The 15,736-nt window shown below is 37.4% G+C and overlaps 1 protein-coding gene across 1 annotated transcript in view; it reads right to left on the bottom strand.

Moving 5' to 3' along the window:
• The window catches only part of glsl (glutaminase like), a 62,061-nt gene extending 47,744 nt beyond the window's left edge, over positions 1 to 14,317 (bottom strand). Inside the window, exons 1-6 of the mRNA XM_028823627.2 lie at positions 14,008 to 14,317; positions 12,742 to 12,842; positions 11,199 to 11,266; positions 10,059 to 10,152; positions 3,376 to 3,508; positions 1,628 to 1,694 (exon numbers count right to left, since the gene is read on the bottom strand). Of these exons, the coding sequence (XP_028679460.2) occupies positions 1,628 to 1,694; positions 3,376 to 3,508; positions 10,059 to 10,152; positions 11,199 to 11,266; positions 12,742 to 12,842; positions 14,008 to 14,057 (513 nt within the window). The 5' untranslated portion in view covers positions 14,058 to 14,317. The remainder of the gene's footprint in view (positions 1 to 1,627; positions 1,695 to 3,375; positions 3,509 to 10,058; positions 10,153 to 11,198; positions 11,267 to 12,741; positions 12,843 to 14,007) is intronic.
• Positions 14,318 to 15,736: the final 1,419 nt, after the last annotated feature.

The raw sequence follows: 15,736 nt of genomic DNA, 5'->3' as shown, positions 1-15,736 counted from the left end.
GTTATTGTCTGTCTGTATACCTGCATTGTTATCACTCTTTAATTTAATATTGTTCTTTATCAGTATGCTGCTGCTGGAGTATGAGAATTTCCCCTTAGAATTAATAAAGTATCTATCTATCTATCTATCTATCTATCTGAGTAAAGAAAGTCAATCTCTCCCTGATTTGAAAGCAGATACGAAGTGTAATATGCAAACTCTTATTTAGATAGATAGATAGATAGATAGATAGATAGATAGATAGATAGATAGATAGATAGATAGATAGATAGATAGATAGATAGATAGATAGATAGATAGATAGATAGATAGATAGATAGATAGATAGATAGATAGATAGATAGATAGATAGATAGATAGATAGATAGATAGATAGATAGATACTTTATTAATCCCAATGGGAAATTCACATTATTCACAGTATATAGGAGTTTTGCACCTCACATATACCTTATGCTTGTGAACAATATTTTTGAAAAAGTTGGATAATTTACAAGTTAATGTACAGCACTTTACAAAAGATTTTGAATACTGCTAGATTACAAATGATACCTATACCTCTATTCCAATTTTAGGCACAAAATATGTTATTATCAGATAATGTAATGTCAAAAACTAAAATATATTACTTGTGTAAGTATTCAGACTCTTGTATGTTTTCATGCAATATGTGAAAGATAACTGCCTTAACAATGATATAACTGCCTTACAATCAGCCTGTGCACCACTGCCACTGACACGCTTTCTAGCCTGTTTAGGAATCTTTGGTCATATCTCAATTCAGAACAAAAGGTATGAAAATGAAGACTAGAAAACATTCTAAGAAAGTCTGAGTAACATAATAAGATGTAATATGAAAAATGGCTCAAACCTACAGATAGATATAATCAGGAAATAGAAACTGCATCACATGGCTCAGACGCGGTGTCGGAAATGATGTTCATCTAAACTCAGCATCTGAATAAAGAGCAAGTATAATCAATGAGTGTATAAAAATCACGTACAGAACAGAATAAAGGTGGATTTAAATATCAGGAGGGCAGCATAGGACTGGCCTGTATGGTAGAAACTGCTCATAAATAAAGACTTTAAGGCTGCATGGAGTTTGCCAGAAACATGGCAGTGACCCCAGATAATTTTGGGAAAAGCTACTTTGGTCAGTTTCATCAAAATGCAATGCACTGTATATGGCACAGAATTAAAACTGCCCTTTCCCGGAAAACACTATTGCTTTTATGATGTACTTGTATTGTGGTAACAGCTTTATACTGTAAGGACGTTTCTCATCTTCTCGTCAGTAAAGACTGTTCTGAATACTTTTGCAAGGTCCTGAAAACTGCTTAATGACCTGTTAAATTTTGAGGAGCAACATGATGGGGTGGGGTGGGGGGGAATAACCCTGAAGACAGAAGGTGTAATGAATAAATCAAGCAGAAGTTGTTATTAATAACAAAATTCAAAAATCAATGCTGAGATGGCATGGACATGTGCTAAGAACGGTACAGGGAAACTGACTAAAATGTGCAGCACAGCAGAAAGGGGAACAAAAAAGAACAAGAACAAGAGAAAAGACTAATGAAGAAATCGAGGATTGTATAAAAAACTAACTAAAGTAAACACATCATACCTCAAAAAACTGAGAGGTCCCAACTCTCCCTTCAGATGCAAAACTTTCAAAAAGCACATCGGCAGCCCTGTTAAAATTACACAGAAGGTACAATGTCAAGGTGTGTAGTTCTCAGACAGTTATTCATCTAGGTTTATGAAAACATTAGGCTTTGTCAAATATAAAAAATAAAACTAATTTCAGAGTTAATAACAGCCTTAAAAATGAGAATGTATTTTAATGAATCAATATATCAATTCCTAGGGAAACTGAAAAGATGTTACATGCAGTGACAGTCTTCAAATGTTTTTTCTTTTTATTCAGTCATAACTTGTTACCACTGGAGGGCACTATAAACAGCTTTATCTGACCACTATACTACTTGAAAAGCATACACAATAAGACCTGGAAATAGTTTTTACATAATAGCACATTACAACATTATTATATATATGAAAATTAAAAACGCTGTCTAGCAATAGCCGGCTATCTCAGTGGGAATTGTGGTACTTACACTACCAGCATGTTTAGGAATTATATGACAATTAGGTCTAATTTAATTTTATTGTATTCATTCTAAAACACTTTGATTCCTAAATTCACTGCAACCTCCAAAATCGGAAATCATTATACAGAAAAAGATAATGCAAACATTCTTTTCAATGAAATTTATAAACTAGCAATCATGCTGACATGATTTCTCCTGCATTAAATCATTCTATATGATTTAAGATCGTGTAAAGGGATTTTAAATGAAAAAAGATATTTTGGTATAAATATTCCTATTCAACATGAACTACACATACCCTAGTCATGTTTAATTAACTTTTTTAGTTCATAGAATGATTTCATGCAAGGAACTGCTTAGCTGTATTCAGATAAAATTAAGGTCTCTGCTTTAGGACCTCAGGGGGTATAAATGTTTGTGCCATGTAAGTTTCCCTTTTGCATCTCCAAAGACGTGTATATTATATGAACTAGAGTTTCTACTGTGTGAGTGGGCCTTGCAATGGACTCTGTGCTAGGCTGTTTCCTGCCTTGCAACACCGGGGTCTGTCCAGGACGGAGTTTGAGAGCCCCTGCTTTGAACAAAGTAAGCAAAAGGAAAGCACTGAAAAAGCAAAGCAGGTCTCTCAGTATGAAATGTATAAGAGATAAAATGTGAAGTAAATTTCATGCCAAGAGCATTCAAAAGCATTTACACTAAAAAAGTTTTACATTTCATAACATATGTAAACTTCATATCTTCTTAAAGGCATAGCTTCACTTTATGTTCAGTATTTACCAGTAATACCTTTACAAATGTTTGACTGCATCTTAAATATTTTAAATCAAATGCATCTCAAAAATGTACTGTGATTGAGGTCAATAAGAAAAAAAAAATAATGCTGATTCTGCAGCATTGTATTTATTATGTACTTATTACGAGTAATGCGTGGTTGCCATGCCACACGTGTTTGACGCTTAGCAGAGACTTTTCTATCATGTTATCACTTTCAGCACTTTGCATCACGCTCAGCAGATGTCACTGTTGAGCTTTTTCTTTCCGCCATGTCACCTTCTCAATCAGTTTGTTGCAGGTAAGATGTGAATGCTGATAACCTCATACGTGTTGCCGCTTGCCACATTTTTGCCTTCACCAGTGCATATAATGTCATAAACTTTCAGTTAAGACCAATATATCTAGGTTCTAGCCTCAGTAGTTCACAAGTAACTGCGTGATAGACAAACAGAACCCTTAGCATATATATAGATAGATAGATTCTTACACTTTTTTCCTGGAATGAAGCTGCAAAGAATCTGATTTAGTAATGTTGTGCCAAAAGATATGTGCTCCCTGGACTGATTCCCCCGGCGATAATGAGGATCTCTGGCTTCCATTACTGGTGTATGCAGGTACCACTGCATGGAAAGAAAAGAAAAAGAAAGAATAATAATAAACTAATTACATAAAGCATCAAAGATTGTGTTGCTTTGTTAAATCCTATTGCTGACTAAAAGCCAAAAAAAGCATTTACCTTGGAAAATGTGGCATACTGATGCCCAGTGCCACCGGAAGGGGTGGCTTCTTGGGCTTAAGCCCCTGATCTGTGGTGCCCAGCCACTGATTTTTCAGTCCCAGTTACACATGATAGTGGCAAGCTCTTCTTGACAATCATATATAATATAGTCCCTGATAAATGATAAACTGCTTATTTAACCTACATATACGACTCACTCGAAACCCCAGTGGGACCCTCCCACTGCTCTTCAATTTGGCATATGTGTACAAGTCAGGCAAAACCCCAGTCTTCAAATTTTTTTCCATGTGTAACAGACACAACAATTGTAGAGGGGTCTAAGGCCCTTATCTCTGCAAATATTTGAAATGCCCTGTTGAAGCCATAGTTAATGTTTTAAACACATTAAAATTTGTTGGATTATGCGAGGGTGGCACTGTGTTCTATAAACTCTATTAGAATTAAAAATACAACAAAATATGGTGGTTGATGCATCATGCATGATGCTACCACCACAGCAGTGTATTCCAGAGGAAGCACATAGCTCACTGCTCTCTTCAATTTGCAAAGTGATTATAAAAAAAGCAGAAATGGAACTTTGCCCTCAAGGGGTCATTAGATCAGAATCCGCTCTTCTTGGCAGATAAGACACAACTATAGGCAAGCAAAATATAAACACTATTTAGTCTCCTGGAAACCGCAATGAGCCTGGCACTACAAATATACTTCAAGTAAAATTTTGATGCTATATAATTTATCCATATTACTAACCGAGAACGGTAAACCGGATATGAACGCAGGAGACAGAGTGCGCAGGCATCACACAAAAATGAGGTATCAGCCCCCCGCCCCAGAGTGAAACGGGAGAGACTATGAAGGACACAGCCACACAAACAAGAGGAGTCAGCGCCCCACCCCAGAGTGAAACGGGACAGACTACGGAGTCCACAAAGGTTCACAAATCAAACCTGAGATAGTACGGAAAGCAGTAACAATACAGCCCCCCGCCCCAGAGTAAAACGGGACAGACTACAGAGTCCACAAAAGTCCACAACACACAGCATAATCAAACCCGAGATGGTACGGAAAGCACAGGCGTCTACAACGCGCTATACACCGCCAACAACGAAAGAGCTCAAATAACAGAAATAAGAAATAAAGCAACAAGCCCAGAGAATACAGAACCCTAAACGTCCACACCACACAGCAGAGGCAAACCCGACATAGTACGGAAGGTGCAGGCGCCTACATCGCGCGTCAGAAGGCGCGGGAAAGTACGAAAGGCAAAGCCGCCTACACAGCATAGTGAAACCCGACATGGTACGGAAGGCGCATGCGTCACCGCCATATTGTGAATGGCACTACTGTGGAGTGAAGGCGCATGCGTCACCACCATATTGTGAATGGCACTACTGCGGAGTGAAGTTAGGAATAATGTGCTGCTTGGGATTGTACAAACCGCTGAACGCTTTACACCAAATTCAAACACAATACAGCTCAACGATACAAACACGAGCCCACCTGGATAAGATCAATGAACGCAGGCGCCTACAACGCGCGTCTGAAACTGCGGAAGCAAAGCAGGCACGGGTTCAAAACGAATGAGCTCGACTGACGGATATACAAACACGAGCCCGCCTGGATAAACTCAATGAACGCAGGCGCCTACAACGCGCGTCTGAAATGCCGCGGGGAAAGTGGGCTCGGCTCCAAAACGAACGAGCTCGACTAATGCATTTCAGGATACCCAACGCCGGGGGTAGGCGAGTATCATATAAGAGCTCACCCATCAAAAAACACTCAGTCGTGTAATACACACAGATCATGTGCTCTCAGCACATATAAAGCGTATAAGGACAATACGGAGAGTAGAGACCCAAAGGCGTTGGAGAGAAAAAAAGGCAGGTAAGAGATTATGAAAGCAGTGGAATTCGAAAGGCTCCAACAAACGATGGCGCGATACACATGCAGAGAAAGGTACAGAATATGAAAGCAGTAAAATCCAAACGTATTGTAGCGTTCCAGCCAGGTTGAGGGCTGTTTGATTTTAAGTGACTGTTAGGTCCGATGGAGGGAGGGTGGAGTACAGTACAGAAGACTGATAGCGGGGTATTGATTGATGCGGTAAGGGGGGGCGTTGGAGAGGGTGCTAGAAAGTACGGGCATTGTCACAATGTGTCTCCAAACAAAATTGTTTTTAATGAAGCTTTAAAGTAAAAGTGCAAATAATGAAATTGAAACAATTCCAAAGAAGGAAAAAATGTAAATTGTATATCAGATTAACCAAACACAGGGGTTGGCGAGCAAAGCGAGCAGGGGGCGAAGCCCCCTAGTAGAAATATAACAGGAACAAGTACATTAGAGGGTCAGCTCAAGTTAAACGGTTGTGAGACAAATTCAGAGAGGCAAGATTGCGTTGGTTTGGACATGTGCAGAGGAAAGATGCTGGGTATATTGGGAGAAGGGTGCTAAGGATAGAGCTGCCAGGTAAGAGGAACAGAGGAAGGCCTAAGAGAAGGTTCATAGATGTGGTGAGAGAGGACATGCAGGTGATGGGGGTGACAGAACAACACGACGAGGGCAGGAAGATATGGAAAAAGATGATCTGCAGTGGCAACACCTAACTGGAGCAGCCAAAAGATGAAGAAGAAGATAACAGGACTAAGAATCCCATTACACCAATCAAAAAAAAAAAATGCATTTGCACAGCTTTTGTTTAAAACTGTTTGTGTAAATGTTATTACTGTAGTAAATGAAAATTAAATGCAAACAAATTATTCATTCACATTTTGAAATTTGCAGCATGAACTCTAGACAGGAAGAGACCTATCCATTCATCTATTACTTTTATAGGATTATTATTATAACGTGTACAGAGTACATTTAGTTGTTTATATGATCAACAGGCAATATGTTACCATTTTCCTCTGCCATGATAATAAGTAAAACTACCTTACCTCAAAAATTCTGTCTTCCTCCGCTGAAAAATCTCAACGTATTAACATGCAAATTTTTGGAATCCATTATTCTGTTAAAAATGAACTTTGTGTGATGGGTGTGAAATTCTACAAGTCTCTTCTCCTTTGTTGTTTTTCCATTAATTAATTGAACACACTTTATCCAATATCGGGTGCATGAAGATCTGAGGCCAAACCTGCCAGCACCAAGCACAAGTCAAAAACTACAATACTGGGCAAGGTTCCAGTTTGACACTGGGCAAACTCACTCACATTCCAAAACGCATGGGTACTAAGCCAGTTTAGAGACACCAATTAACCTAACACATACCCTAGCATTCTAAAGTTTGGAATCACCGACAAGTTTTCATATTTTTGATTGAAACAGATACCATTTTTATCAAGATACCATTAAATTGATTTATAAATATAGCCAAGACATTAATAGTGTTGCTAATGGCTGTTACTGCTTGAAATTACTAATTTGCAATTGTTACTCACATTATTATGACTAAAAAGCTCCATTTTCAGTAGCCATTCCTTCAGGGTCCTAATGGCCAACTCCATTAGTCTAACCTTAATTGGTCACACTTACATGTTAATTGGTTCTTAGAGAAACCTTTGCAATTGCATTAGCACTGCTGAAACCTGTTATTCTGTTCTGTAGAGCAAGTAAACCGTCTTTCCTTAGGTTGCAAAGTATTGGCACTCCTAAAATTCAGTTCTGGGTTCAAAAATTGCCAAAATGAAACAGCATTCTAAATAACAGTCTATTGTGTTTCTGCAGAATAAAGTTTATTCTGTGTGACAGAGACAAACTGCCAAGAAAATGAAAATTTCACACAAAGGAGTGTATTACTGTCTTGACAGAAGGAGGCAAACTGTATCCAACCAGGGCAGAAAAAGAAAGGGAAGGCCCTGATGCACAACTGCAAAACAGGACAAGTACATCACGCTGGAAGAGGACACTGTTATTTGGCATGTATTTAAGGAAGAAGAAAATTGAGTACCTGTGAGGTGTTTCTCAAACTACAGACTCTGATGTTCTTTAAGCGCTAGTAAACTAGGTAGAAAATCCAAAGTTAATGACAGAAAAATGTGGACATCTGATGAAAAAGAACACAACTGAAAATCATTAAAGTCTTAACAAGTGCAAGTTGTCCAAAAATGTCAGTCTAAATCCATTCATTCTCAAATTAGTATCTACAACATCTTCCCCACAGACACACAAACACATATCATTCCAGAATTGTTCTAAAGATATTCTAGCAATATCAAAACATGTTTTTCCGTATTAAATGTAAATCGTCAAAGATGATAATAATAATAATAATTCATTACATTTTGTATAGCGCTTTTCTCAGTACTCAAAGTGCTATCCACACAGGGAGGAACCGGGAAGCGAACCCACAAACTTCCACAGTCTCCTTACTGCAAATCAGCAGTGCTACCACTGCGCCACCTGTGAGGATGCAAAACAAAAAAAAAATTCTCATTCTTGTCCTCCGTGCATCAATGACATATTGTGTTGAAAAGTACAGCAATATACACTCTATGGCCAAAAGTTTGAGGACACCTAACCATCACACCCACATGAGCTTGTCGGACAGCCCATTCCAGATCCATGGGTATTGTGGAACATGACCCGGACACAGACAGGCAGACACGTTGTAATCACCCCACACACGTTTATTGAGGTGCTCCATCTTCACAAATATTGCACACAAACCCCAATACGCCAAAGTCCTGGCCACCACAATGCCTTTTCCTTCTTCAGGCCGCCTCCTTCTCTCTCCTCCAGACCTCGTCCGTCTTCCACCCGACTCTGGTCACAATATGAAGGGAGGCGGGCCCTTTTATATTCCCCCGGATGTGCTCCAGGTGTGTTCCGGCAATCTTCCACCGACACGCCCCAGTGTGGCGGAAGTGCCGGCTGCATCCCCAGAAGCTCTCCGGGTGTCCCTGCTCCTCTTCCTCTCAGCACTTCCGGGTGTGACGGAAGTGCTGAGCCCCAGGGCTCCAAAGGCATAGGGGCGCCCCCTGGCGGTGACCACGGGCCCCTACAGGGTCAAAGCTCTGTACCCATGGCCCCCACATGGTCTGGGGAAGGCGTAAGCCCTCCTCCGGTCCTCCTGGGTGTCCTGGCCGGGTCGCACCACCAGCCATCTGCAACAGTATTAATATGGAGTTGATATAACAAAGGTCCAGTAGGATAGAAATCATGGTTCTATACAGGCCACTTGAGTCCCTCCACACAAAACTCATCAAACCATGTCTTTATAAACCTGGTTTTGTGCACAGGAGCCCAGTCATGCTAGAACAGAAAAAGGCCTTTTCTAAACTGACAAAGTTGGACGTGCACAATTGTCTAAAATGTTTTTGTATGCTGTAGCATTAAGAATAACCTTTACTGGAACCAAGGGACCTAGCTCTAACCCTGGTAAACAGCCCCAGACCATTACCCCTCCTCCACCAAACTTTACAGTAGGCACTATGTACTCCAGATGGTTCCTAACCCTGGCATCTGCCAAGTCCAGATTGCTCCATCAGACTGCCAGTTAGTGAAGCATGATTCTTCAGATAACACATTTTCACTGCTCCAGCGTCTAAAGGTGGTATGCTTCACAAAAAAAAAAATCAGACAATGCTTAGCATAATGTACAGTGATCTTAAGCTTGTGTGCAGGCTGTTAGGCCTTGAAAACTCATTTCATGAAGCTCTCACTGCACAGTTCTTGTGCTGATGTTACTTCCAGAGGCAGAATGGGACTCTGTTGTGAGTGATGCAACAGAAGATAGGCGATTTTTAGGCACTATGCGCTTCAGACCTTAGTGAACAAGCTCTGTAGGTTTGCGTGATCTACCACATTGTGGCTGAGATGTTGTTGCTCCAAGAAATTTTCACTTCACAATAATAGCATTTACAGTTGACCTAGACAGATATGGCAGAGCCAAAATGTCATCTGCTGACCTTTGGCACAGGTGGCATCCTGTGACAGTGCCACATTTAAAGTTACTGAGCTCTTCAGTATGACCCATTCTACTATCCATGCTTATCAGTGGAGATTGCATGACTATGTGCTTGATGTTTTTTGCCCTTTGGGGACTGAAACCAAAAACTACATACTTTGGAGGGGTTTCCACATACTTTTGACCATATAATGTATAGTGCATCAGTTGTCCAGGACCTTTAGTATCCACATTACTAACCGAGAAATTTTCCAATAAACCTTTATACTGTGCCAAACACTTTATTGTTTACTTTCTATATGCATCATCCACACCTTCACACTATTCTATATCTCATTCATACATCTCACTCTTTGTCATTTCCCAACACCAGGGGTTGGCGAGCGAAGCGAGCAGGGGACGGAGCCCCCTAGTTTATAAAGATTTTGTAAAACAAGTTTGAGTGGGGTGTTTGTATATCATAGTGGCATTCATATTAAAGCACTTCAAAAAGGCAAACTGTGAAAACTTACTCAGAACTACTTACCAGCAGTACCAGGTATTACTAAATTGACAGGTTTTTGCGGCGGTGGAGTAGAATGCTTTTTTAAACTGGAGTTGTTTGATGGTAAATAGGTATCCTGTGAAAAGAGAGTCACAAACTGGTTGAACAATATTATTTTAATATGAAAAAAGAATCTAGTCTTTCATTCCAATGATAATGAATCCATTGTAAGGTTATAAATTCTAGAATTTAACAATGAAATTTGAATGTATTTATTGGATTGTTTGCTGCAAAGAAAAAAAAAAAGAAAAGAAAAAGCACTAAAAACCACCTACTGATTCATTGTATCCTCTAGTGCCTCAAGGGTAGCTATATTGAAAGCAGCTTTTAAAAATCCACATGGGACTCTCTTTTATTACAGCTTTTATAGGCTGTGCATTTCCTGCTATATTTTCTAATTGCAGGATGTTTCAGACAGAGTTTTATTTTGTAAATTCTTACGCAACTTAAACATATTTTCTTTCATTCATGTCTCACCATAAAATCTATTTTAGAGGAAGAAAGGGTATGTGTTTGTGTGATTTAGTTAAGTTCGGATCTAAAGCTCTTTTCATAACAACCTGCACAGCCCCAACTGAATCCTGTTTCTATCTAACAATTTGGACTTAATGAGAGTACACCCACACAGACCGAAAGGTGGTTATAACATTGTGTATGTGGGTTAACCCTTGTAGGTGATGTGAAGTGCGCTGTGTTACTGCTTCACATTTTGTTTTTTTGTTTCTTGTTAAACCACAGCTGCCTGTTTAACATTAAAGAATTGGTGAGTTAGTTGATTTTTAGCTTTTGGTTTTTTTTTTTTAAGGCAGGAATTCTTTCAATGCATCTCCATCATGCCAGTGAAATACGTTCCAAATGGAGCTAAAATACCTTTGTATGATCCTTTTTGTTGCTGAGCCTATTTAAATTTAAATGGACTTATAATTGCAGTTTCTAATTTTTACATAACTCTTCCTATTCAATGTCTCAACATGGAAGATTTTAAAAAAAATAAACACAAGAACTAATAGCTACTGATCCTACATTGATTCAGTGTGTGAGTTTTAAAATAGGCAGTTGGAAAATTCTAACTAACATCTGTTTTTGTTACACTGTGAGTTGCCAACAGGACTGAGCTTGTACCTGTTTTTCCGTACTCCTTGACACTGATGAATTCCTTTCCAGATGTGACTCTTTCATTAAGCCATTTTCTGTAATACAACAAAGCCCTCTTTTATGCCAGACAACCATCTTCAAAAAAGGTAATGAGTGATGTGAAATAAACTATGCATATATATGTATCTTTTAAAATATAAATAGCTTTGCCAAGAAGTATGTAAACTTGACCACCCATTGTAAAGGGCAATATGTTCTAAGAAAATGTTACCATTTTTTTGCTGAAAGCAAGCACAACCTCTCTAGAATTACAATTCAGTTTTTTCAGCATTTTTACAGTGTTCATACTTTAATAGTTCCTTTTTATTAGTTTGACAATATTGTATGTTTTATACATGTACATTTGCAATATCAGATTTGAGAATCTTCTCAGTTGACACAATATGGTTACTAATTTATAAGAAAATCAGTTCTAATAGACAATATCATTTATTAAACACATCCTGTCCTAATGTACAAAAATAGAACCTTTCGTGATATGTCTGTAATGCAAATGTGTCATTATAATGGTATGATAATAATTTATTCTAATCAATACAAGCAAGGTGCATTACTATATGAATACAATTCTGTAATCTCCACTGTGATGTAGGAATCTAAAACCCATTTTCTTGGAGATGATCAAAGTTCCTGATAATCTGCATAATGCTTCATTAATTCCTGCATCTGAAACAATGTAATTCACGATCTTAAATTAATGAATGCTTTTCTTATTAGAAGCACTGTCAAACCTCACAGACACTGACTTGAATATATTATATATATATATATATATATATATATATATATATATATATATATATATATATTCTCCCTTCGTGGATCTCCAACTGCAAATATGCAAACCGTATCACAGACCTTCTCCTCCATATATATATATATACATATATATCCATCTATCCATTTTCCAACCCGCTGAATCCGAACACAGGGTCATGGGGGTCTGCTGGAGCCAATCCCAGCCAACACAGGGCGCAAGGCAGGGAACCAATCCCAGGCAGGGCGCCAACCCACTGCAGATTTTATATATATATATATATAAGACAAAGAGAAAATAATTTTTCTAGGTTTCAAAAGATGATGGGAGGATTTTGCTTCTTTTAAGCAGTTGAAATCGCAGTGCTTTCTTAGAGTTACCATAATATTCTCAAACCCAAAGTGCACCTTGACATTAGGAGCATACTGACACACTTTTTCATGTTATTAAAATGAAAAATGAACCTAACAGTGATCGGAGTGTCCATGGAAACACACACACACTGAAGTAAGCCCCAAACAATACTTTTCAAATACCTCACCTATTTGTAGATTTGTTTAAACGTGTACTTGTTCTGAAAAGTGGAAACAACCAATAATTACTTTGTAATTTTTTTCCTCCAATATAACTGTTCTACATCTACAAAATCTTCATACTTTAGCAGCTGGATGAAGAAGCTACACAGACACACCCATGTTCAAGTAAGGTATAAACTTTGTTAAGGAAAGATGAGGACATTGGTTTAGAAAATACCTTGAGTCTCTTCCTCTTTGTTTGGTTCTAGTAGTTTATTACCATCAAGCCCTCCATAACGTTTTCTCCACTTTCGACGGAGGGATGGGGTTCTCTGGAAACTAGAATGGGCACATATCATGTACACAGCAAAATAAAAGAAATGCCATAAAATGTCCCTGCAGGCAATATAAAAATGTCAAAGTAAAACAAAAAAAAAACTGACTAGAAAATGTGAAAGAAAAAAGTAGCAAACAAACAACACAAAAAATTAAATTACACAATGAACTTTTACTTATTTTTTTGTTACATCTACAATTGACAATGCTTTTTATGTGGTCAGAAGGAAAATTAATGTTTCAAAAGGCTGGGAATATAAAGAAAGTCACAGTGCTGCCAATGCCTGTTACATAGAGATTGTAATCCCTACAGGAAACCAAAAGCATTCAATAACAACAAAGGCATGTGCATTTCATGCAAAGACACTTCCAAAGAGTACTTTAGTTTATTTTTACTTCTAAAGAGAAGGACAAATAGAGTGAAGCCACATAGCGCATCACAAACAAGCAGTCCGACTGTGAAACTTTTAGGGGGTTGGTCTGTTTCTCCACTCACTACATACAAAAGGCAGAAATTGTGAAAAAAAAAATTACCTATTTAAACAGTAACCCTTGAGCCTTTGACAACAATTTACTTTGTACAATCCATAAAACCAGAATAATAAAGCTTGCTGTGGTACTCTGCATGTATAATTGTCTGTAGTATATCATGGAAATAGTTTTGCAGTCACTTTTTTATGCCCATCTTCTACAGTACTGCACTTTATGGAATAGGCTTAATACTAATATTTTAATCACTAATTATGGTATATTTCAATATACTGTGTTTTTGTTAACATATACAAACAAAATCAGAAAATTATATATTTTATATATATATATATATATATATATATATATATATATATATACACATATATATGAACTATACACATATATATATATACACACACATATATATACACATATATATGAACTATACACATATATATATATACACACACATATATATACACATATATATGAACTATACACATATAGATAGATGAAAATGCTTTATTTGTCCCTCTATACAGTATACTGTATGTGTGTGTGTATATATATATATATATATATATATATATATATATATATATATATATATATAATACAAAGCATTTTCTTCTATCTGTATCTAAATATAAATATTTCTATGTTAAATGTTAATTGTTCAATGCAACAATCTTACCAAAGAAAGGGGTTGTCTTCATTACTATCCTGTATATGAATGTTTTCCATTGCTGCCACTTCTTAGTAAAAATCTAGGAGATCATCCGCTTTTTCATCAGATAACAATTTCCAGCTCATTCACTTCATACAATCCTCCTACGACAAAGCAGTTCTACCATTATGCATTCTAGAAAAAACGCATTATCCCTTAGAAAGAATTAGAAGAAAACTTGTATGAAATAGATAAGTAAACTATGTGTACATGCTGCAAATGAAGCCTCTTAACTCTGAGGATTCTTGCAGAGACTGATGACTTTGCCAGCTCTTTGAATGAAAGAAGCTGAATTTGACCTGAGGGCGGTGTTTTAATACATGTCTGGAATGTCGTTGTACTCATCTTGTACAACTAGTGTAAACATAAACTGCTGGTTCAAAAAGCCAGCTGCAGACATAGCTACTCCAAACCAATTTAGTTGCTTAGAGTGTTATAATGACACATCAGACAAAATGAATTTTAGATACACACCCAACAGCAGTTCATTTTATACAGCGGTGTATTCACTGATGTGAATTTTAGATTTACACTCAACAATAGTGCTTTTTATATAGTAGTACATTTACTTAGTTCCTTAAATGAGCAATTTTAAGAACTGCAGGCAATGATTTTATTATTCTATTCCATTAATCTAGTCCATGCATTTGATGTATTGACAATAAATAATTTTTTCTCCTGTTCTTGCATTACCACATACATACAGTATACTGTATGTATTATGCCTTTAACAATGGATACTTGTATGCACAGTTCCATTTGTGTTAGTAATTTACTCAATATGTCTGGCTTGTATACTTCTTTCATCCTAGTGGCTAGCATTAGCTCTAAAGAAGGGAAGATTTCCCAAAACACATCAGCTAACCTCTTCAAACAGACAGCCCTCCAATACTAGACTTTATATCCCAAATCTGGGAGATTGTATTGGGACTTGACACAGAGAATCTACTGTATTCATTTTTATGATTTTACAGATTTATATATTCTGACATACAGTAGTGCCTTGTACTTTGAACAATTCTAACTTTGAACCTTCCAGAGTTTGAATGCTAGAGAGAAATGTGATCCCGAGTTTGAACAACGCCTGTACATTCGAACTGCGTGCACAGTAAAAAAATGCAGCCACAGATGGTGCTTACGCAGCGAGCATAAACATTATCTGTTATGCGCCTAAGTCGTCACTCACTCTTGCTGTGAAAGCATCTCTTGCATTACGTTAGTGTGTTTCTAGTGATTTTTTCACTTTATTTTTGGTGTGTTGAGTCATCTATTTATAACTCCTTCCTACCTCTTAACCATGGCATCCAAGAAAAGTGTGGAAGCATCAAAGCCTAACGGGAAGGTTGTAGTGTCAACGATTGAGGTGAAAAAGGAACTTACCATGAAGTACAGGTATTTGGCGTGTTTATGGAAGGTGACTCCCCTTCCAAACAATAACCTTTCTCTTCCTCTCCACCAACCACACAGGACATCACCACTCCTCACTTAGGTACAGTAAATGCAATTTTCATTTTATTATGCAGTATTTACATTTATTGTTTTTATGTTTTAATTTAGTATTTAGGACATCTGATTGTGTTGTTTTTACCTTAAATTATGTATATTAGCTGTTTTAAGTTGATCGAAATGGGTATTATTTAGGGTCTGGAAACAGATTAAGTCACTTTCCATTATTTCTAATGGGGAACACTGATTC

This window comes from Erpetoichthys calabaricus, chromosome 17 (assembly GCF_900747795.2).
Source record: "Erpetoichthys calabaricus chromosome 17, fErpCal1.3, whole genome shotgun sequence".
NCBI lineage: Eukaryota > Metazoa > Chordata > Cladistia > Polypteriformes > Polypteridae > Erpetoichthys > Erpetoichthys calabaricus.
Note: the sequence above shows the minus strand (reverse complement) of the source record. Positions and strands in the feature narration are given on the sequence as shown.